The 25,767-nt window shown below is 38.2% G+C and overlaps 1 protein-coding gene across 3 annotated transcripts in view; it reads right to left on the minus strand.

Annotated features, from left to right (window-relative positions):
- LOC132378364 (zinc finger CCHC domain-containing protein 2-like) overlaps nucleotides 1–25,767 on the minus strand; it is a 59,824-nt gene that overhangs the window by 24,040 nt on the left and 10,017 nt on the right. For 2 of the 3 annotated variants that reach the window (XM_059945224.1, XM_059945222.1), the window contains exons 3-7: nucleotides 25,459–25,535; nucleotides 14,143–14,214; nucleotides 10,786–10,898; nucleotides 7,365–7,456; nucleotides 4,976–5,020 (exon numbers count right to left, since the gene is read on the minus strand). In XM_059945224.1, the coding sequence (XP_059801207.1) occupies nucleotides 4,976–5,020; nucleotides 7,365–7,456; nucleotides 10,786–10,898; nucleotides 14,143–14,214; nucleotides 25,459–25,535 (399 nt within the window). The remainder of the gene's footprint in view (nucleotides 1–4,975; nucleotides 5,021–7,364; nucleotides 7,457–10,785; nucleotides 10,899–14,142; nucleotides 14,215–25,458; nucleotides 25,536–25,767) is intronic. The other variant, XM_059945223.1, reaches the window with a different exon arrangement.

Here is a 25,767-nt window from a genome sequence, read left to right on the forward strand (position 1 = left end):
TCCTATTCAAAAATAAAATCCCAAGTTACATTTCTCAGTGTTGCATTCACAAAAAGGATTGGAAATTCAGGACGAGATATAACCAATAGATATGGACTACATTGATGAGGACAGAGACTTAATAAGCCTCTGGAATGGCAAAAATGCATGATAAGAACACAAGTTGTGGCTTCACAATGTCAGACATACTTTAAATACACTAAATATTGTTAACAATTTAAGAAATTAGCTGCCAACATATCCACTAAAATGTGCTGTCAATACTGCAGAATTGCTTCAGTCAGCTCAGTTTTACAAGATATGTTCAACACAATAAATCATGAAGCTTTTAAAACTATCTGAATATACAATTGTATATGTAAAGAGGGTTTCTTCTTTTTGTTAACTAGCAGGAATGCTAATTTACTGATAACGAGAATGGTATTCCTTTGTAAACCAAATGGGGATTAATGTTCTTTCTTCTGAGTCTGTAAGCTTTTGTTGACGGGCTTTTGGGCAGATCGGCGCGAGGGGGTTGAGAGAGAGGACGCAATGCTCTAAGCTGGGCGAGGATCGGACCCCAAAGGGGGGTCCGAGGCCGGGAGATTCTCCGAGGAGGGGGGGGGGGAATGAAGCTAGATGTGCTTGGTTGACCACTCGGAGGGTCCTGAGCTGTTTGGAGAGTCGAGGAGTTTGGAGGGTCCTGAGCTGCGAGTCGAGGAGTTCGGAGGGGATCGAATGGTGGCCAGAAGACTTCAGAAATTGAGCTCCAACGGCTGTGCATGAAGTGGTTTGGACTTTGATAAGTTTGGCGCCTTTTCTTTAATTTTCTCTTCATATATACTGTATCGTTATTAATCACTTAGTTATAGTAACCTTTATAAATTGTACTCATTTAATCGCATATGGTGTACTGTCTGTTTTTGGGCGAGGCGGGGACATCACACAGCATCCACACCAGCTGATTTCCCAGTTTGGCCGTGCCGAAGGCTGCTCCCCCTGGACGAGAACGAGCTGAGCGAGCCTGAGGCGACCCAGGGGGTTACATATACATGCAGCATCATTACCAATTGATCAAATTAAGCACTTCTACTTTAAAGTCACATCAGAGCAGTAATTTCTGCTCCACTACATTAAATTCATTTCCTTGATTAGTTCTCTATGCAAAAGTGACATAACATTAATTTCAACTGCATTAAATTAGAGATTTATTTGGGAGGATGGGGAGAAAGTGGAAGGTGAAGGGGCTAACACAAGGAATGTTGTATGAGCAACTATTTATCAATGGGAGACTGAATGAGGCACAGAATTTGTCACAATGTGCCTTCGCCATCTACACCTGATGTACTGGTATTCAAAAAAATTGAAAGCCATTTTCACAGATGCACATTACATACATTTCTATCTAACCACTAACATATAGTAATTCCAATTTTCTAAACAGCTAGTTAACATTGTTCCTTTTTCCCAGATCTGCATCCTAAATAAACAATTTACACAATTGGTGTCAGGCTGAACTCCAAGAACTCAACACCACAGATCCATGCTACCATTACAACTACCCACTTCTATTCTCATCATGACAAACCTGCTCATGCCCTAGTTCATCTGACTCTGAAAAAGTCAGACATCTTTAAACTACATTCTGTTCCCTGCAAACTTGAAATTGCACAAACCCCTACAGGTCTTCTCCTAAATTACCCTCAGTTCCACTTAGTCATCAAGCTTCCTTCCTGACATAGTGACTCCCAGTTAAATGCATTAATTTGGAAAGTTTTCACCCTTGTGTTCAAATCTCATTTTGATCTTTCCTCTCCATCTTCTCTGGCGCTACATCCCATAAGAGTTTCCACATCTCAAATTTCAACTTCTTGATCATTCCCAATGCATCCATGTTTTCATCAACAGCTTCATCTTTAGTGAAATTTCTAGAATACCTTCATCTTTTTTTCCCTGCCCCAAGAGGCTCTTTACAGACTTCATCAGGCTTTTCCTTGTCTGCCTAACATACCTTTGTTGATCAATGTCACATTTTATTTAATAATCTTGCTGTAAATTACTTTGCGACACATTGCAACCACAGTAGTGTAGGCATTAATGTAGCGCCATTCCAGCTTAGAGCAGAGCTCAATTCCAGCACCATCTGTAAGGAGTTTGTACGCTCTCCCTGTGATGTCATGGATTTCTTACGGGTGCCCTGGTTTTCTCCCACAGTCCAAGCTGTATTGGTTATGTTAATTGGTCATTGTAAATTGTACTGATTAGGCTAGGGTTAAATCAGCGGGTTGCTGGGCAGCACAGCCAGAAGGGCATATTCCATACCATCTCTAAATAATTAATGTATAAACTCCAAACAGGAAGGGATTATGAGTTGCTTTCAGGGGTAACAAATCTTCATTATGAGGAAACATTGTTTAGGTTGTGAGCATCTCTGTAGAATGTAGGTTTAATTGAGACGTAGGAGAAACAAAATGAACAACCCAGTCAGCCTGTCACGCCTACTTCAATCATTCAATAGATTCATGGCTGATAATCTATCCCAATTAGATATTCCTACTCTTTCCCAATTCCTCTTCGTGTCACTGAATCTACATGTTTCAAATATTCAGCAGTTTTACCTCCACAACCCTCTGCAAAGTTAAAATTCCATATATTTACCACACTTTGACACAGTTTCACCTCCAACCTGTTGTAAACCATTTGTTATGTAACCAGAGACAATGATCATTGGCTCTGGGTACACAAGAGAAACATTTTCCCCACATCAACTGTCTAGCTCTGTCAAGACCTTATAAATTCTAATTAGATTCCCACTCATTCTTCTGAGCTCCAATGAATACACACCTGTCAATTTAATATCCTCATACTGCAGTCTCACCATCCTAGGAACCAGTTTGGCAAACTTTTGTAATGTTATTCTTAAGCAGACGAATATCAAAATTGTACATAATACTCTAGATGGGGTCTCCCAAAGGCCTGAAGAAATTTGGAAGACTGTCTTGCTACTGTACTAAAATACTCTTCCTACAAAAGCTAACAAACCATTTCTTAACACCATAGGCAAGAAAGTTAATCAACAATTCTACTCCATCAGAAGGCTAAAGAAATTTAGCTGGTCCCCAACAAAATCTGAGAAACTTAAAGCAAACCATAGAAAGCTCCTACCCGGATGCATTGTGGCTTGGTGTGGTAACTGCTTTGTGACTGAACACACAGTCACAGTTGTGGATACAGCTCAAAACATTACAGAAACCAGTCACCCCAGCAATCCCTCAGCAAAGCAGGCAGCATAATCAAAAACCTCACCACCCCAGGCAACAAAGAGGTACATAATAATGACACTGATTGGCTGAACGGTGTCACAACAACTCTCTTACTCAATTGATTGTGGACTTCAGGAGAGGGAAGTTGGGAGAGAGCACACCAGCCCTCAGAAGGGTCAGTGATGGAAAGAGTGAGCACCTTCAAGTTCCTTTCTGTAGGGCCCAGGATTGAACTGCTGACAGCCTGATGCAATCACAAAGGCAGTACGTCAGCAGCTCTACTTCATGAGGAGATGGAGGAGATTTGGTATGTCACCAGAGACTCCTGCAAATTTCTACAGATGTATGGTGCAGAGCACAATTACTGATTGCATTGGAGCCTGATGTGGAGCCTCCAATGCACAAGATCACAAGAGGATGCAGAGGACTGTAGGCTCAATCAAGTCCATCACGTGCACAACCCCATCCTTGCTTCCATTGATGACATCTTCAAAAGTTGGTTCTTCAAGAAGGCAGCATCTTCATTAAAGGTTTTCACCATCTCAGATATTTCTTCTTTGCCATATCATCATGGAGGAGGTAAAAGAATCTTAAAACCCACATTCAATGTTTTAAGGAAAGCTGCTTCCCCGTCATCAGAGTTCCAAACAATAAAACAAACCTATGAACAGTGCCTCATTATTCATCTTTGTACTACTTATTTTTGTAGCTTATAGTAATATCTTGCACTGTACTGTTGCTGCAAAATAAATTTCATACCGTACATCAGTGATAATAAACTTGATTCCGATATTCTATTTTGTCCTCTCCCATACAAGCTTCCATGCACTGCCACACTCAAGAGCAGTTTCTATCCTGCTGTTATAATACAATTCCTCTGTAGCTGCTGCACTTCATTATGTTCTATTATTGTTTTAATACATACTATTTCAATGCAATATGCAATCAATTGATCTGTATGAGCATTATGCAAGACAAGCTTTCCACTGAAAATCAGTAAATGCAGCAATAATAGACCAATTCCAAATACACTTGCATATCTGAGTCTGGAAAATGAATACGAAGGACCCATTTTCTCCAAAAGAAAGGCCAAGAACTAGAGAACACTGATTTAAAGTGATTTCCAAAGAATCAGACAAGAATTCTACAAAAAAATTCAGCCAAGCAGTGATGAACGTCTTTGACTCATTGTCTAAAAAAGTGGCATACATTTGATGCGTCAATCTACAAAACTACAGACAGATCTGGGAAGTGAAATTAAATTAGAATGCTTTTTTAGCCATCACACAAGAAACCTAAAGAGCTTTCTGTTTAATTTCTACACTTAAGTTGCCATATCTGTGATTCCATCTCACCCAAGATTGAAATCGGTGGAACTCAATTCCATATGAACATTTTTTTTTTAATAAGTGTTCAAATTTTGTTTTGACAGTAGCAATTAACTGGAAATTAGCAGTCCACATTTCAATGCTTATATTCTAGTTGGTGACCTTTCCAGATCAAGGGCGTCACAATCCAATTAAAGCAATTGTAATTAACTTTGAAATGACGTGGTTTCTCCAAACCATCCACTGTCGACATGATATATTCTGGCACACTGGAATTTAACAATGCTTGCATTGTTAATGCCCTTGAAGAAACCGGTTGAAATACCCATTCAACTTTACAGGTGTTGTACTCAATTAACAGGATCAATGTTAAAAAGCACAAGCACAGAATGCAAAGACATGTACCTTCTTCCTGACTGGAAGCTTCAGAACTGTCTTCTTTGAAGTGCTCTGCAGATTTAGACAATTTTAACACTGGCTGTAAATCTGCTGCAAAAGTATGAGGCAATTTAAACAACAAAAACCCAAATCTTCATTATTCAGTGAACATTATCAACCTAGCTATGCAAAGACTATAAGTAAAAGGCCTCATCAGGTTGCAGTGAAATAACTACAAGTTACTTGCCCTCATGAGAACATTTTCTTTCTTCACAAACTTTTTTTTGTGAGTTTGAAAAGCCTCAAGGACCCTTCAACATATCAGATTTTTTCTCTTTATGAAACAAGACCATTTCTCTAACCCAACTCAGTTCAATTGCTATTGAAACCATCTTTGTTAATCACCATCATATCCAACTATTCCAATCAAATTCTACAGCCCAACCCATACAAGGACTTCCAGAGCCAAAACTAGAATAATCCAATTCTCAGTATTTAAATCTCCAGCTCCAGTGTCTATCCCCACTACTGTAATCTTTTACAAAAATGACCTTGGAATTCCTACACCCAGCTCATGGGAAATGGAGTAGCTGTTCAGCCACTCAACCCAATTCATCCACTCACCATGATCATGACTGAAACTCAAAAAACTGCAGATGCTCAATATTCAAAATAAAAGTCTGAAACTGCCAAGCCTGACCCATTGTTATCCGGTAAATCTGCAGATGTTGCATGGCCTACTGAGTGCTTTCAGCATTTTCAAAGATCATGACCAATAATGGTCATATATCCCTCAATACTGTACCTTCTGCTAACAAAACCATTAGCCTTAGATTAAAATTAATTTCAATCTCACACACCTATTTTCCACCCAATCATTATACAGCCATATATTAATCAATGTGTTCAGTTTTCTGTGATTCCCCCTCTATTGCTCCAATGCCTCGACTTTCATCAAAACTAAACATTGAGGTAAGCAGGCCAGTTTACGAGGAATACTAATTAGTGGAAATTAAAGATCCAAAGTCACATTTCACATTGGCGTTTTTGTTAAAAAAATTATGCATGTTGTGTTAAAAGGGTAGATGTAATACTTACTTTTGATACAGTACAGCATTAGAGGTTATGGTAGAGATTGAAGCTCATGATGCAAGAGATAGCATTAGCATGAATAGAAAGGACCTTTCTCTAAATGGTTAACTCGTAATGAGTATGTGGCACAAGGATCAATGTTGGGGTATACATTCATTTTGCCATGTATACAAATCATTTGGATGAAAGTACTACATGTATGGTAGCCAAATTTGCAAATTTCACGGTAGGAAAACAACTTGTGAAAAGGAACATGCAATATGACAAAAGGTACATAGGTAAGTTAATAGCAAAGAATTGGCAAATGAAGAATAATGCTGCAAAATGTGAAATCCATTTTTCGCAGGAAAAGGGTAAACAATCATTTCAGTCATGAGAGATTTCAGAGACTGAGTGGATCATTGACAAATAACTAATTTGCAGGTTAAAGCAAGTAATTAAGAATGCTAACACTAAGTTACTGTATTGCTAGAAGGATTGAATACAGAAAAAGGGAGATTGCATTTCATAGGGCATTGTTGAGACCACATTTAGAGTAATCCCTATAATATTGGTCTTCCTATTTCAGGAAGGGTTAGGGTGCTGAAAGCAGTTCAGATGTTTATTAGACTAATTATGGAATTGGAAGTTAGTTTTAAAGAAAAGGTTAGACAGACTAAGCTTATATCTGCTAGGGTTCAGAAAAGAGAATATCTTCTCCAGTGAAAGAAACTGGAATTTCTCCCATGTTCCCGTGGGAGAATGAGAAGTGGTCCATTTAAAATAGATTAGAAATATTTTTCTGTGAGCAGTCAGTGCTTACAACCCTTCCTCAAAGTGCAGTGCAAAGAGTCTTTGAAGATTTTGAATTTAGTGGTAGATAGTCTTGATAAGGGCATGGGAGGGTATCTACAATAGACAATGGTATAATGTCGATCATTTTAACCACAACCTTATTAAATGGCAGAACAGACTCAGAAGGCTTCCAATGCACAACTTATGTGTAAAAGGCTCAATACTGTTATGTGCTTTCAGATCATTTAATCCCCATTTGCAATTGCAGTGCCAATTATTACGATTTCTTTTGATATTCTAACATGTTTTTCCCGAGTCGAAAGAGTTACAGCTGAAATGTTAATATTTTCTCTTTCCAGAGTAAGTCTGACTCAAACACTTCTAGCATTACGGTTCTTCAGGTTCCCAGTGCTTTTTTTTTAAAAACCGAGTTATCTCCAGGAGGCAGCTCACGATTAAAAACCTTATGAAGATGTTTCTGCAAGAAAACAGTTGAAGAATGCACACATGTCAATGACTCCATAAACCGTACACAACATTGATTACTTACTGTGATACTGACTGTGGTCAGAAGACTTCCCAAAGAATTCATGAACATGCTCACTTCTTAAGAAGGAACGAGGTTGTGTCGAGAAGAGTTGCCTAATGGATAAAGATCAAGAAATAACTTCACTCTTTGCACTGGACAAGAACAGAGCAACAATCACACCAGAAGCAAAAGACGATAAAAAAAAAATCACTATTTCGCAGCAACAACAAAGTCAACTTAAATCTGCTGAGAAGTGACTACGTAAAATTACAAAGAACAAGAATCTAAACTAATTACCATTTGACACTATGTATGTAGTGTTTTTCCAAATAACAAGCTCCATTCATGCAGCAAAGACTTCCACAAATATGTACTTAAGATATAAAGTCTGATCATTAAAGATACATTTATATTTTGCTTAGATTAAAGGTAGTTTGCTCTTGCAATCCAAAGCAATAGAGAACAATGCAAAGTTTTAAAGGGCTACAATTTCATTTCATTTTGCTCTTGAGAACAGACACGAGACTAGAAGGATAAATGAGTACCAATGAGCAGCACAGAAGTGAACTGCTCAGAAAATGTGGTAAAATTGTGGAGCACGGAAAGAGGCAGCTCTAAAACTGGTTCCCTTCACCTGGGTCACAGAGTAAATTACGAAAGCCAAATAGGGTAGCATAGTTTATAACACTCTGGTCTCAAGAGTCAGAAAGTTGCAGATCAAATTCACTCTGAATGCTTTTTCAACAATTTTGGGGATGCTGACTTTCAGATGAGCTAGCTCCAAACTCAACACTCAAACTGGCTATACAGAATTCCATGGCACCATTCTGAAAAGCAGAGAAATTATCATTGTTTTTGTAAAAAGTCTCCTGTACTAGCAGCAGCATTTCGCAACTGTAGCAGTGATTATACTTTAAATACTTCATTGACTTGTAAGCTGCTTTGGAATATCTAGAAAAGAACACAAAATACACCATAGAAATGCAATTCTCTTTCAGATAATGCAAATCTTTAAATAGTCAGCACATCAAGCAGCATCTATGAAAGCAGAAAGCACAAGTATTTCAGACAGCTGATGCTGACAGTAGCAGCATGATTTCTCTCTGCACAGATGGTGCCCAATTTGCCAACATGTTTTTCTTCCATAATTACAACTTTGAATGTGAACTAAACTAATAAAGGTATACATGCTGATTAATTTGCAGGGCCATGAGGAACAGATGGACTGGAATTTTATGTATTGATCTTAAACTAAACCTATAAAATAGGGTGAATGGTCTCCCAAGATTCTGCTGAATCAAACAGATTAAAGTAATGTTTTAAGTAGAAATACCATCAATAAGATTTTATATTTATTGAGATTATCTACAAAAGCACTGATGAGTTAATGTAGCAAGGATCAGGTTAGAAACAAATTACAACAAAGCTTCATTAACAGTAATGCCGTGGAAAAAAGGAGAAGGGTGTCGAGAGAAATGAGAAATCAGGTAAGGAAACCAGACTGAAATATATTAGAAGGACAAAGTATGGAGTTGTAAAGTTTTAAATGTCCATGCTGCAATTAATCAGGAGACCCATGTTAGATAGCCAGCTCCATAAAGAACTACGTATTTTTCAGCCTAGTGTCAGCAGTTTCTTCATATCCTTGTAAGTCTGCATTATTAGTTTATCATAGCCAGCAGTCAATCTACGATAAATACTGTAATACAGGATCCAGAAACACAACTGATGTGATTGTACCTCTGAAGACAGAAAATCAAGGTTTTCTTTTGAAAACTCAAGATTAGTTTGATGTTTAATTACTTAAAGATCCTGTTTTTAGTTTCAACATAAATTTTAAATAATTTACTGCACTTTTTAAGATTTCCAAATATCAGATAAAAAAAACTTCAGTTTACATGGATTTCAAAGATGGTTGGAACTTTAACAGTTAAAGACTTCCAGAATTGTATGGGCAGGCCTTTATTCATGGGCACTTGCTTAAATCCTCAATTGGATTCCTGCTGGAAATATTTTCTTGTTCAAAAACAAATAGGGAAATTCTCCATGCCTGAAATAAAAATAAAAAGGTGAAGATACTCAGCAGTCAACCCATACTGTTAACTACCCGAACCTTTTGTTCTTTGGGGAGATGGTAAGGGTGAAGTTGAGTTATATTCTCGAATTCGAAATTGGAATGCTTCCTGTGTCTGTAATGCCCAGGCTCATTTTTACAGTTATGCTACATGTATTTCATTTAGCAGCCCTGTAAGAGCAGTCTGTTCTGTTTACAGCTTGTTTGGGTTATTGTTGAGGATAAAAGATGAGAAATGTGTGCCAACCAATTGAGATGGTCGAATTAAGAGAAGGTTTCTCTGGTGAGAGACACCAAGGTTGGGTTTGGAGCTTTTACTCGAGAGGAGATGAAAAGAGAAGACACAGGAGAGAAGTCGTAGGATTCGACTCGTGAGTCGATGACGCCTGGGGCGAGATCAATTGAGGATTGGTGCTGATGGAGAAACTTTGAGCTCCAACTTGTGCACCTTTGACTGTTCAATTAAAATAGGCCCTTTTCTTTTTCTTTTTGTTCTTTTATTTACTAATCCTTTAGTCGAATTAAGATTCATAAATATAATCTTTTAATCATATGCAGTGTACTGACTGTTATTTCATGGCACCACTGTGTAACAGGGTAGTAAATTACACAGCATCCATACAAACAGGATTGGGGTGGCAGAGCGCCTCAATCTCAAAACTTTGGCGGGGCCGAAAGTTGTTCTCCCTTGACTTTACGCAACCAAGGAAACCAGGGGGTTTGATGTCTAAGAAAATACACCTACAGTAAGGCAAATAATCCAGCAATTGAACCAATCCAAATAGGGGATTAACAATGAAGAGAATGGGGAGGAAGGTATCATTATTAATTTTCAGTGTGCGAATTAAAATTAACATAAGCAAAGTGAAATGCTGGGAAGGATTAGGGTTCAGAGGAACAGATAAATAATTAAAATCCAGAGGACAAAACTAAAGATCAAAAAGAAAACAAAACTGAGGAACAGCAAAAAATAAACAGAATCTAATCAATGAGGATGAGGAATAGAAACGGGATACTTAAAAAAAGAGCTACTATTGCAGGAGGGACCTCAAAGACAAGCTGCAATAAAACAGACTTTGAAGGAACTCTGAGGCATTTTTGCGTTGAAGTAAAGCAGAAAGAAAATTTACTATGTTCTGCTGGGGTTTAAGAGTGAAATAACAAAAAAGGGTAGAAACAACTGCAAAAAATTAAAAAACCTTGAATGATACCTTTGATTTCCATTAAAGCTTTTTATTTTCACTACAGTTTTGATTTTTGGTCATTTAAATGAAAAACTAACTTTAAATAGGTATTCACGAAGTAAAACAGAAATGGTTATACCTAACCAAAGGAAACATCAATTAAAAAAAAGCTGTCAGTAACTACCTTACAAGTGACTCTAAATCAAGGTTCTTTCTGTCTTCTCTTGTCTGGGAACTGTGACTGAATGCCCGCAAAACAGTCCTGCCAGAAGTATCAATAGAAAGATCCTTGGGAAGCTGCATGGAAAGAAAAACAATGGCGGTATCAAAAAAATATCAAGTGAGGACTTTGTAATTCACAACTTTTTCAACTCACAACATAACTCCCAAATGTCCTGACTAATAAAAGTGATATAAATGGTAATTGCAAATACAAATCAGACCCAGTAACTACTTGATTATTAATATCCACAGTTAGAATTGTTATACAAATACTGAATATTTAACTTCCAACAGATGATCAGCAATATTTCAGGAACCAAGAATTCTTTTAAAAAAAAGTAATTTTTAAAAGGATATCCACATTTCAAGAAATGGGGTCATTTTAATTTCCATCACTGATAGTCCTTAGATTGAAGTTAAGAGCCAAGTATAGTGATGGGTGGGTGTGCAGTCGATAGACTAGGCCAGGTAAGGAGGACAGATGTCTTTCTCTGAAAGACGGTAATGAACTACACCAGCTTCACCTCAGTTCAGTTCAGTAGTCATTGTTGCTGAGATTAAGTTTTCTTCTCAATTCCAAATAATTTTACTTAATACTAATACAAAATTCCCAGCTGCCATGGTTAGCTTCAAACTAACTTCTCTGAATCAATTCATTCACTAACTTAATTGCTAGTGCAATAGTGCAGGAAGAACCAAAACAGATCTGACTCACACTTAACACAATCTCCTCTTAGCAGATTGTATTACAACCAAAAGTGCCTATATAAATCTGATTTAGTCTTATGAAAATATTGCTGAAGGATGGGCAGATAATTGGTTGACTGGCCTGACAACAAACATCTAGGGAAATTATTGGAATTCATTATGAACTTCTAAAGGTCAAAAGACATGAATTCATGTCCACGTTTTAGGAAAGAGATATTGCTAATGAACATAAAACATTGGAGAAAATCAGCAGGTCAGACAACACATATGGACAATAATGAACAAGCGATGCCTCATGCTGAGATCCTTCATCCAATTCATTAAAAATACACGTTTTTATTACTTTCTGAAATCAATGTTTCAAGTTGACTTTTGCTCGCCATTCTTTGGTAAGTGTAAACAGTTTGAAAACATGTATTCATGTATTTATCTTCAATTGCACTACCTTAAAAAAATAACATGACCTTCCCAAATAGCCTGACATGCCATGTTGTTACAAGAATGGCTAGTAAGAAAAACACAGTTAATTTCTGCTCTAAACTAACAAAGCCGGGTCTCTGAGTTCGTCATTTTTAATAGCAGTATGAATTCTAACTATGGAGATTTTTCAAATGGCATTTGATAGGACCCTGCATTCACTACTATGGGGAACAAAGTTTTAGGATTGTTAAAACATTAAAATGCAACATGAAGTACATACACTATTAATCATCTCAATGCACAACTTTTGAAGCATCTGATAATTAGAACTTAATTATGGAAAATGTTTCTCCCTGCCTACAATTCTGCTTGATTTAATAAAAAAACAAATTAACAACAGAACTTATAAAATTAAATGCACAACTTTGATTGCTGTCCTGATCAAGCAACTCAGATGTATGGGTCAAGGAGCTCATTAATGTTCTTGCTTTAGGTTTAGTTATTAACATCATGTTGGGCTTCATTTCAGAGAATGTTAAACTGTATTACAATCCCAGAAATAAATGCAAAGAGTCTTTTGGGGTTTGTAAAGCACATCTACAGACAGCAAACATGCCAATGCCATTCACAGGATACCACAGTTGGCATATGAATACCACTTAAACTTGCTCAAATTGCTTTTCACATTGTCAATACGGTTACTCCTCCTGTTTGAAAATAGCAATTTGTAACTAAGGAACCAGGCACCTCAGCAGGTCACCAAATAGATGGAATTTTTATACAGTTCCTTAGTCCTACACCAATTCTTGGTTAGGAATTGGTATTATGTAAAATATCCAAGGTTGCGTGGAAACAAAGTTCAGCAGTGAACAAACTGTAAAGATATAATGAAATACAGCCTTTTAAGCAATGGAGAAAATGGGTGCCAGATAGAGTGTAATGTAGGAGTGTGAAGTTGTCAATTTGGTATGAAACTGAATGTTCCATGCTCAGCAATGAAATCAACTCAAAAATAGTTTAACTTGGAGGAACAGCAAGCAATTAGTTTGGTAAACTGCAAACCTGGCTGGACTAGAGAGAGTAAGTAGTCTTTCTGCAATATTGCAGGATCTTGATAAAATCAAATTATGCTGGAGTTTGTTTATCTTAGCCATACACAAATATATTTTGTCTACAGTGAATACAAAATATGTTCAGTGGACAGATTTCTTTAATCAGTTGGATGGGAGCAGAGAAGGGAAATGTGCAATGTGTATTCCTCTGAACAAAGATATAATATTTCGAAGAGTCAAAATCATAGCATGAAAAAAGACTTTACAATCTGCCAACCATCAAGTTCCATACACTAATCCAATTTTATTCTCCTCAACTGCTTCCAGATTTTATCACTCACCCACATTATAAGGACAATTTACAGAAGCCAAATAACTTACTAAACCATAGTCATTTTTGATGTGGGAGGAAAACTGAATATCTAGAGGAAACTCAGTCATGGGGAGAATATGTAAACTCACACACACAGCATCCGAGGTCAGGGCACTGTGAGACTTTACTAGGTCTACAGCTTTGTTACCATATTTCGCTTAGGCTTTAAGGTTAGAAGCTAGGACAATGGTTCTTCTGGCAGCTACATTATCACTGGATGTGGTATTAGCCATCAGAGGTGACTAGTTTCTTCAAATAGCTGCAGTTCTTTGAAATTCTTTACACCAAACGGCTATGGATTCTCATCAACTGTGGTCAAAGCTAAGATTGAACACTTTGGGACAATAAAGAATCAACAGACATGAGACTAAGAAATATGATTATCCATAATCTTAATGACTGGCAAATAAAGTTCTAGAAGTTCTCTTAAATATTTTCGATTATAAAAAGTAGGTTATTAACTATGAATTTGCCATTTTATCAAAGACCGACAACAAATTGGAAATGATTTGGAATTTCCTCATCTCATACCAAAATAGCCAAGCGAGCTTTCAATTTACAATTAAGACAAAATCTAGAAATAAAATGAAAAATGCGGAGATAATACTAGTAGATGATAAAAACATTTCCCCAATTAGCAAAACAAAACTTGTAATTTTATGCAAGAAATTGGCATGAAAATTATAAATTACTTTCCTGTGAAAGAATTTGTTCCATTCTTGCATCACCTTTGTGCAAATTTATAACTTCAGACAATAATACTTACTTTAGTTATAAACTCTTGAAGATCATGCTGCGTTTTTCTCACAGTACACGTTGAAAGATCAGTTCTAACAACCTTATATTAAAAAAAAGGCAAAACAATATTAAGGTTACAAATACCAAGGTGTGCCAGCAGCATATTAACAGTACAGGAACCCAAACTAGAATTTTGTTTTTAGTTTGAAAAAGCCTTCTTTTTCACTCCCCCCCCCCCCTTATTTTTCAATATTCGTCTCGAAATATCTGACTAAATTTGCTTAAGATTACCTTTACTCAGCTACTATCTGTTAGAAGTTTCCATATTTAGAATATATTTTTTCTCTTTATCCATTTAATTCTTTGGAATCATCTTAAAGTTGCACTGCTACTGTATTACTAATATTTTAATGAGACATTATCTTAAAGAAAATTATCAGGCCGACTCAAACTTTTTCAGCCCCACAGAAAAGGATCTTCTCAAACTATTATTTGGAAAGTGGTCTCCAGTTTAGTATTATATTCACTTTGTTTTAAGTGTTTCTCAGATATGAAATGAAACTGGTTTCTGTCCTGTCACATTAGAAAGTTGCTTGCCCATAGTTCCTGCAGCTGATATTTATACTCATCAATCCTATTTATGAAGAACAGTCCAACAAGAGCAAAACTCAGCCCCTGAGGTGGAATAATTGTTGTGGCAAGGAGGAAATTGAGAGATTGATGACAGAGGAACAAAATGAACAGGTACTTCACTTCTGGAATTAGTATATGAGGTCTGCAGCTTCTTTCTAGCATACATTATCTGGATTCTGGATCTCAAAATTAAAAAAGCAAGCAAACCAAGGAAAATAAGGGAGGGGAACAAGCATGAATTGGTATAGTCATGACTGTACAAAAAAAATCAGTAACACCTTCCATTCTTTAGTAATCAAGGATGATAGTGAATTGGAATTGCAGAATTGCCAGACAATGCTTCAGAGTAATAATAGCAATGAAACATTAAACAATGTGGTCAGAACAATAGAATAATAAATAAGAAAAATTGCCAAACTGTGCAGCGTTTTAATCAAGTGGTTATCAAATCACAGCTTATAAGCTGCACAATGCCCTTTCACAAAGATGAAAAGCGATTCAATTCAGGGCAAAAAACAGCTTTAAAACTTCAGAAGACTTGTAAATCAGGAGGACAATGAGATCCAGAACACAGCATCTCCAATACAAGCAGACAAACATTGGTGGGGTAGGGGGGAGGGGTGGAGACAAAATGAAATTAAGCAAATGTTGCTCTCCAATCTCAGAATTGTCCTAAAGCAAGCAATGTACCATTATGCAACTATGTCATAGGGTCATAGAAAATTACAGCAAACAGGCCCTTTAACCCATCTAGCCCGTGCCAAACTATTTAAACTACCTACTCAATTTGACCATAGTCCTCCATGCCCCCTACCATTCATGTACCTATTAAAACTTAAATGTTGAAATCCAGCTTGCATGCACTACTTGTGCTGGCAAGCTCCTATGAAATCCAGCTTGCATGCCCCTCGCGTTCTCTTTTAATTTTTCATCTTTCACCCTTAAACCATGATCTTTGGTTGAGTCCCATCCAACCTCAGGGGGAAAAAGCCTGCTTGCATTTATCCTATCTATATCCCTCATAATTTTGTACACAACTATCAAATCTCCTCTCAAGGAATAAAGTTCTCACCTATTCAATCTTCCCTTGTAACTCAAGTCCTCTAGAGCCAGAAGTATCCTTATAAATTTCCTCTGTACTCTTTCAACCTTATTTACATCTTTCTTGTAGGTAGGTAACCAAAACTGCACACAACTTGGGCAAGTTCTTATACTCAATACTTTAATTTATGGAGGCCTAATGTGCCAAAAGCTTTCTTTACAACCCTAACTAGCCGTGGTGCCACTTATAAAAAATTATGGACATGAATTTGCCAGATCCCTTTGTTCTACCACATTCCTCCGTGTCTTACTGTTCTCTGTGCAAGACCTACTGTTTGGTCCTACCGCAGTACAGCACCTCACACTTGTCTAAATTAAATTCCGCCTGCCATTTTTCAGCTGGTCCAGATCCTGCTGCAGGCCATGATAGCCTTCCACACTGTCCACTACACCCGCAATCCTTGTGTCATCTACAACTTTGCTGATCCAGTGAACCACATTATCATCCAGATCATTGATATAGAACAGTGGTCCCCAGCTACCAGGCCGCAAAGCATATGCTACCAGGCTGCGAGGAAATGACATGATTCGGCAATATGAAACGATACGAGTCAGCTGCACCTTTCCTCATTCCCTGTCACACCCACTGTTGAACTGGAACACACGTGAGGTCATCAGTTGATCACTAAAATTAAACGACGCTTGAGAGCTTCTTTGGAAGAAGTGGTAGGGGACATAAAAGGCCTAACGATGATGATAACACAGAGACAGCTGAGGCCAAGACTGCAAAAAAAAAGTTTCCTTCGACAGAAAATACGAGTCGCACATAAAATGCAGCTTTAATGCGGCCAGTGACTTGCACTCTCCAAGCCCTGTGTGTGATACGTGGAGACAAGCTGTCTAATGACGCAATGAAGTCCTCAAAACTGCTTCAGCACCTTAAATCCAAGCACCCTGCACTTAAAGACAAACCCGTTGAGTTTATTTGAGCGGAAAAGACGTGAGCAAGTGGGACAGAAGCAAGTGCTGAGAGCCACCACCTGCACAAATGCTGCTGCTCTGAGAGTATCATACTTAGTGGCTAGCTGTATTGCTAAGGCTAAGAAGCCTTTCACTGTTGGCGAAGAATTGATTCTGCCTGCTGCCAAGGATGTGTGCCATGAACTGTTGGGAGAAGCTATAGCTAACAAGATGGCACAGGTTTCTCTTTCAGCTACCACAGTTTCAAGGAGATTTGATGACATCGAAGCACAGCTGTTGGAATGGCTTAACGAGTCACCATGGTATGCTATTCAGGTCAACGAGTCTACCAATGTCGACAACAAGGCAATACTGCTGGTTTATGTGTAATATATATTTCAAGACGATGTGCACGAGGATATGTTATGTGCACTGCTGCTGCCAACTAACACAACTGGGGCAGAACTATTCAAGTCCTTGAATGACTACATGTCAGGCAAACTGGTCTGGTCATTCAGTGTTGGAATATGCACAGACAGGGCTGCAGCTATGACTGGACAGCTGTCTGGTTTCACTACCAGAGTCAAAGAGATTGCTCCTGAATGCCAGTCAACACAGTGTGTCATACACAGGGAAATGCTGACTAGCTGAAAAATGTCACCTGATCTTAACAGCATATTGAGTGACATTGTTGAAGTTATCAATCATATCAAAGCAAAGGCCTTTAACTCACGTCTCTTCAAGCAGCTTTGCAAGGAAATGGATGCAGAGCACAAACGCCTTCTCTTACACACTGAAGTCAGGTGGCTATCAAGGGGGAGAGCCCTGGCCAGGGTTTGAGTTAAGAGAGCCGCTACAGAGATTTCTTTCAGGAAAAAAGTTACCACTGGCAGCACACTTCAGTGATGCGGAGTGGACAGCAAAACTCTTATCTGTGTGGCATCTTCAACCTGCTCAATGTACTCAATTTGTCACTTCAGGGGAGAATGAGAACTGTCTTCAAGTTGGCAGATAAAGTGTCTGCTTTCAAAGTCAAACTGGAAATGTGGGGATCGCAAGTGGACAGGTGCATATTTGACATGTTCCCAACATTAGCTGGGATTTTGGGAGAGACTGAGGCTGCACTATACTTCTCACAGCTGGTGTGCGATCACCTATCTTTGCTGTCGACAGAATTCAAGCGTTACTTCCCAACCACAAATGACCCAAGACGTGCAAAGGAATGGGTCTGTGACCCATTTGTGAATGTCCCCGGTGAATCATCCATGTCATCACAGGAAGATCAACTCCTTGAGCTTGCAAATGACGGTGGGCTGAAAAGTGTGTTTGACATAACATCTCTGCTGGTATTCTGGATCAAAGTCAAGGCTGAATATCCTGAGATAGCCACAAAAGCACTGAAAACATTGCTTCCATTTCCAACATCATATCTCTGTGAAGCGGGGTTTTCTGCAATGAATGTAATAAAAACTAAATTGTGGAATAAACTGGACATAAGGAACCCTTTTCGAGTATCGCCATCTCCCATCACCCCTGATGGGACCATCTTGTTGCAGGGCAACAAGCCTAGAGCTCCCAGTGATTCAGTGATATTGGTGTGTTGCAATGATTTTATATGTTCATACAAAGAAAACATGCGTTGTGTGTTTAATATCCAAACGTTACTTAAAATGTTATGATGCTATTGACTTATAAGTGACTTATTGACTTATCACTATATTCATGTGAGGAAAATACGTGGTGTGTTTAACATTAAATTTGTTAGATAAAACCTTTTAGAAATGAAATTGAGTGTATTAGCCACTTATAACTGACTTATAGTTGGCTTATCGCCTATATTCTGGTCGTGATTAACACCCACCCACCCCGGTCTCCTGGTCCTCAAGAATATTGTCAATATTAAACCGGTCTGTGGTGCAAGAAAGATTGGTGACCCCTAATATACAAACCCCATTTCCAGAAAAGTTGAGATATTTTCCCAAATGCAATGAAAACAAAAATCTGTTATATGTTAATTCACATGAACCCTTATTTAACTGACAAAAGTACAAAGAAAAGATTTTCAATAGTTTTACTGACCAACTTAATTGTGTTTTGTAAATATACACAAATTTAGAATTTGATGGCTGCAACACACTCAACAAAAGTTGGGACAGAGTTAAAATAAGATTGAAAAGTGCACAGAATATTCAAGTAACAGCAGTTTGGAAGACTCCACATTAAGCAGGTTAATTGATAGCAGGTGGGGTATCACGACTGGGTATAAATGTAGCGTCCACCAAAGGCTCAGTCTTTGCAAGCAAGGGTGGGTCATGGCTCACCCCTTTGTGCCAAAATTCGTGAGAGAAATGTTAGTCAGTTCAAAAGGAACACTTCCCAACGCAAGGTTGCAGAGAATTTAGGTCTTTCAACATCTATGGTACATAATATTGTGAAAAGATTCAGAGAATTCAGACATCTCAGTGCGTAAAGGGCAAGGTCGGAAACCACTGTTGAATGCACGTGATCTTTGAGCCCTCATGCGGCACTGCCTAAGAAACCGTCATGCTACTGTGACAATTATAGTCACCTGGGCTCAGGAGTACTTCAGAAAACCATTGTCACTTCACACAGTCTGTCGCTGCATCCAGAAATGCAACTTGAAACTGCATTGAACAAGGAGGAAGCCATACATCAACTCTATGCAGAAACGCCAGCAAGTTCTCTGGGCCCCAGCTCATCTCAGATGGACTGAAAGACTGTGGAACCGTGTGCTGTGGTCAGATGAGTTCACATTTCAGCTAGTTTTCGGAAAAAACGGGCGTCGAGTTCTCCATGCCAAAGATGAAAACGGCCATTCTGATTGTTATCAGCGAAAGGTGCAAAAGGCAGCATCTGTGATGGTATGGAGGTGCATCAGTGCCCATGGCATGGGTGAGTTGCATGTATGTGAAGGTACCATTGACTCTGAGGTGTATATTAGGATTTTAGAGAGACATATGTTGCCATCAAGGCGACGTCTCTTCCTGGAACGTCCATGCTTATTTCAGCAGGACAATGCCAGACCACATTCTGCACGGGCTACAACCCCCTGCGTGGCTTTGTAGACACAGAGTGCATGTGCTTGACTGGGCTGCTGCCAGTCCAGATCTATCTCCTACTGAAAATGCATGGGGCATCATGAAGAGGAGAATCAGACAATGGAGAACACGGACTGTTGAGCAGCTGAAGTCTTATATTAAGCAAGAATGGACAAAATTTCCAATTGCAAATCTACTACAATTAGTATCCTCAGTTCCAAAACGATTAAAAAGTGTTATTAAAAGGAAAGGTAATGTAACACAATGGTAAACATGCCTCTGTCCCAACTTTTGTTGAGTGTGTTGCACCCAAATTCTAAAATTGTGTATATTTACAAAATACAATTAAGTTGGTCAGTAAAACTATTGAAAATCCTTTCTTTGTACTTTTGTCAGTTAAATAAAGGTTCACGTGAGTTAACATATCACAGATTTTTGTTTTTATTGCATTTTGGAGAATATCCCAACTTTTCTGGAAATGGGGTTTGTAGAAGACAAACAACAGAACCTGCACCAATCCCTGTAGCACTCCACTAGTCACAGGCCTCCAGTCAGAGGGGTAACCATCTACTACCACTCTCTGGCTTCTCCCACAAAGCCATTATCTATTCCAATTTACTACCTCATCTTAAATGCTGAGCGACTGAATCAAACTCCCATGCGGAACTTTGTCAAATAGCTTACTAAAATCCATGTAGACAACATCCACTGCCTTGCCTTCATCAACTTTCCTAATAGCTTTCTTAGTCATGCTGACTATCCTTGTCAATCCACATCTATCCAAATATTCATATCTGATCGACAGAATACCTTCCAATAACTTTCCCTATTACTGATGTCAGGATCACTGGCATATAATTTCCTGGTTTATTTTTTGAGCTTTTCTTGAACAGCAGAACAACACTGGCTATCCTCCAATCCTCTGGTACCTCACCTGTTGTCAAGTATGATTTAAACATTTCTGCTAGGGCCCCAACAATTTCTGCACTTGCCTTCCACACGGTCTGGGGAACCCTCAAGACTTTATTCCAGCAACATGGTTAGTATTTGCAGTTGCAACCACTATGCAGAATGTTTCCTTGGAACACAAGGTCTGTGCAATACAGGTTTTGGGTATTATTCTTAAGTATTTAACCTAATTCTGTGGATTACAGTTGGTTATCAACAGAAACAGGTGTGAAAAAGTAAACAAACTTTATGCCAATGATGTTGCAGTTACTTGTAAAAGTAACAAACTACTGTACTTTATTTGTGCAGAATTGTTCACCAATTCCAAAATTCCACCTAAAACATGAATGGAATCTGATTTTCAACTGCTCAAATATATTATAAAATTTGTTAAGTCCCAGAAGTAACTACAAATTAAGATCCAACGAAAACAAAGGAAATTCCAATTCCACACAGCAATACAGAGATACATCTCCCAGATCAAAAGCAGATGTCAAGATTCTCAAAACTGTGGTCAAGAAAAATGGCCTAAAAATGAATTGCTGGAATACCAGGGAAGACTGGGTTTTAAAAGGCAGCACATGAACCTTTTAAAACTGAATTCTGGATGTAAGCACCAGGAATGAAGGATCCTTAATTCAAGACCACCAGTGCAGGATGCATTTCACTTGCTGCACAAACTTCTATGAATCACTGCATTCCACACGATGGTTCGCAAAAGTGAAACAAAGTAGCACTGATGCAAACTAACAGATAGTCAAATATATCCACACAACTTCTTGAAAACACACCAACCACATTTCCAGAACCTAATGATCAGAATGAAGTTTCAACACAAATAGATTTGATGTTATTTGTCTTTAAGAGGTAGAGTGCTAGAAATAGAAGTGCTTCATGGCTCTCAAACTCCAGAACATTACTACATGTAGATTTGCAAGCCAGTAGGCTTGGTCATTTTTGCTTAAAGCGAACAACATGCACATTGCAATTTTGGCTACTAGGACACAGGGTATCATTTAAGCACTTGCAGTGCGGAAAAATTCCGCAAGGTGAGCCACAGTCCCTCAGTTGAAGGGCAAAAGGAGGGGGAGAAAAAACACTTTATTGAATGCCATCAGGAGAAGGAAAAGATAAAAGGGCGAGAAACATGCAAATTTAGGACCAGGGCCTAAAGTTCTTTACTCAGATTTACTCTGACAGGGCAGTCACCCCATATCCAAGCTTACTTATTCCAGGTGCAGACTGCCCATCATGTTGAGTCAATGCATCTCAAGACTCTTGCAGAGTAGCCTAATAGTCCTGGGCCCCCAATAGTAGGTTGAGACAAACAGCGGAGAACATATCGACAGCGAGCAAAGCCCCATCCCAGCTTTGCCTCTTGTCAAAGCACAAGGGTTTCAATAAACACCCAGAGGCTCTTAAAATTAATTAAAAACACTTAAATCAGGAAAGCCGAAAACACCTAGAAAAGTTAGTAAGAGAGTTCACTTTCTTATTTCCTCTGAATCCCCAATAATACCAGTATGTTCATGGATCTGTTAGATGTAAAATAACAAATGCATAACAGATCAATCAGCATCTGTGTAGGGAAAAGCAATGTTAATGTTTAAGATTGATAAATGTTGATGCAAAACATTGTTTTTATCTCCACAAATGGTATCTGATCTGTTGAATATTGCCAGCATCTTTCATTTTTGCTTTAATATACCAGGTCTCTTCCATCACAGGATCTGACACCACATCATTAGCATAAATCTGAGAATCTCATCAAGACTCAGCTGTGCTTTGTAATCCATGGAATTCCAGTCGTGAAATATTTTCACAGACATTCCTCATTTTTCCATCGAGTTCAGGGCCCAGACAACTGAATACATTTATGTACTGTACCTATTCCAGACTGGGCTTCTGTTTAAGTAAATCACAGCAGTACCATTTTGAACAAAATAGACCAATATTTTCCTGGAAAGCTTTGATTCTATACCTCTTGAGAAACAGAATTTAATGACAATTGCCCTTACTATCAAGTCCACATTTGAAGCTACGGCATCAATGAAACACAATAAAACTGAAGCTAAAGGGAATCATGAAGCAAATACTGTACTGGCTAGAATAGTAACAAACATAAAATATTGTTGTGGATATTAGGGGGCAATCAAAGGTCCTCCTCTGTGTCAGTTTCTTGGGCAAATGCCCCAGGCAGAATATCCTTCAATTACTTGAATGTCCTTTCCTCAGTCATCATGTCGGTCATAGCATTCAGCTCTATGTACAACTCTGTAGACGCATGTAACGAGATGGAAACAACATTGAGGATTAATTAACTTCAAATTCATTGCACCAAGTGCTGGGCAATGATCCCTCCAACTCTCATGACACTCAATGTCCATTACCACCACATAGTTCATAATAATCAAAGTTAACAACATATGGCAGCCACACAGCAGACAGAGTACCTCTCAAAGTCCAATCACATGTCCCTATTGTGAGAGGTGGAAATAGGCAAAGCCAGCCAACAGGGCTCCGATCAAGCTGTAAAGGTCAATCCCCTCTTCAGTGGATACAATGGATTACAGAATCACTGATGAACTTCGATCATACCATCAACTTTGTAAGAAGCTCTTTGACGAGTGAGCACATGATGCAGCACAGGGAAAATCATCAGAATCCTGCACAGCCAACTACTCTTTTAAAGTCCATATCAATCTTGGGTACCTGGAATGTGAGAAGCATATACCAGGCAGGGAAATCCACCATCATAGCAAAGGAAATGGAGGTGGATTAGCCACATCTTGAGGAAGCCAAGCAACATCAACAGGCAGGCATTAAAATGGAATCTCCAAGGAAACAGGAAAAAGGAATGTCCAAACAACACATGGAGGAGAGATGTTGAGGCAAAAATTAGATGGGGACACTCCTGGTCCACCCTTGAGAAAATGGCTCAGAACAGAGTACATTGGAGGCAGGAGGTCATCAGTGGCCTATGCTCCACTGGGAGCTAAGGGCCTAAGAAGAACAGAGTATGAGTATTCTCAAGCAAGTGGTTCACTGCCCAATTTAACAAATTGCTAGAAACTAGGCATACAATGGAATATTCATTTACCTTCACAAGCCCAGTTCCAAACAAAATGGAAAAATAAACTCAACCTGGACAAGTGAATTCTATACATAAGGATGAATCCATATGATGCACCAACACTAGAACAATTGCAGTTTGGTAGTAAATGGCCCTTTGCAGCAATGCAGTGTGAAAAACAGGAGTGAGACAAGGGATTGAAGTACCCAGAAATAGATCAAAGACCAAAGCCTAAGAATCTAGAAGGACTTTACTGCCAATTAAATAGAGATGACAAAAAAATGCAAAAATCAGTCTGCAAGTCAGAAGCATTTGTTATAAAAATAGCACTGGTGCTACAGTTTGATGACAAGTGAAAAACAGGTTTTAAGTTGGAAAAGTGGTGGTGGGGGAGTGGGGGAAAAATGGACAGGACAAGGGAATCTCCTTGATAGGGTGAGGTCAGGTTTGCAAAGATAAATTCAGTGTTTACACCATCACCTGGTTTAGGAATTAGCTATATTAAGGGTAACATCAACTCCCCCTTTCCAGATGTGTCCTGGCATGCTGAATGCATCTAGCATTTTAATTTAATTTCAGATGTTCAGCAATCGCTGTAGGCATTGCTGTAATCCAAGATAACAAAGCTGCCTATTTAAACTCTGCAAAATCTCATGAATAGCGATTTTCTATTACAAATATTAGCCAAAATATTAAATGAAATGCACTTCAATAGTGAGCCTTAACATTTCACTTAAAAAAAAAACGGAATATGTGACCAAGTATGTTAGTCATGATAATGGACATGTCCCTAGAGTCTGAACACTCAGCCTCATGACACACAAAAGCCAACAAGGCAAATTAGCCAAGATTCTTCATTATTCATTGCAATTACAAGAACCAGGTAAACCATTTTCAACTTAAAAGAAATTTATTAACTAAATGTGAGCTCCAGTGTTCTGATTATTTTGTCTTGTAAACAATGACCAGATTTAACTCCATACTTTTTTGTTCATATTCTCCACTCCAATTATATTATTCAGCACGAAAGCAAATTTCAATCTAAAAATATAGTTCTGTCACAATTACACCACTTTAAACAGGAATCCCATGCCTCTGCCCCCACACTGTGATATTTATTTTCCTTGCATCAAATTGCTTTCATTGCCAAAAGATGAATCATCAGCCTGCTAAGCAACAAAGTCATACTTATTTAATTTGCCTTCATTATATTTTAGCTCTGGGATAGATTTCTTCAGTACAAAATGGGAAGCATAGGTCACAGTTAATAAAGTACTATTAAGAACTAGTAGTGTCATGCCAAAAGCTTAGCTATTGAACCTTGTTAAACAGGAATTCATTAGGGTCCATACTATACAAGTTGGAAACTTGAGCAAATTGTATCAAAAATTTTAAAAGTCACTCAATCTTGCTACTCATGTTGAAGGTCACTGTCATCAATCAACATTCTTGGACAGAGATGAGCTCCTGAATCAAGTAGTTCTATTCACATACTTAATGTAAAGAAGATAATGAGGCTCAAAACAAATTTCTCACCATAAATATGACTAATTTTAGCATTTAGCTTTTATTCTAGGATTTTCTGCCTTTCCATTATTTTTAAATAAAGTAATAAAAAAAATCTACTCACATCGAATGTGTACTCCCAGTAGTTTTCTGGTCTCTTCTTTGTTACATTCTTCAAGGTAATATTTTCAATATGCACTCCTGTAAAATTAAACATCCAGGATTTCAAAATACAAAATATACACTCAACAATCAGTTGGAAATAACTCCTATTCACAAGGATACAATTTACCATTGTTCTTACTGGTTACACAATTAACTTGTATGTCACTCCTAACCACTTTGCTGAATGGAGCTATTGCAAAACCTTGTACTTACTTATTTTCCAGAGCAACTACAAAATGTTTTACAGCAATCTGTAATCTTGTAAATG

This window comes from Hypanus sabinus, chromosome 20 (genome assembly GCF_030144855.1).
Source record: "Hypanus sabinus isolate sHypSab1 chromosome 20, sHypSab1.hap1, whole genome shotgun sequence".
NCBI classification, from domain to species: Eukaryota; Metazoa; Chordata; class Chondrichthyes; order Myliobatiformes; family Dasyatidae; genus Hypanus; species Hypanus sabinus.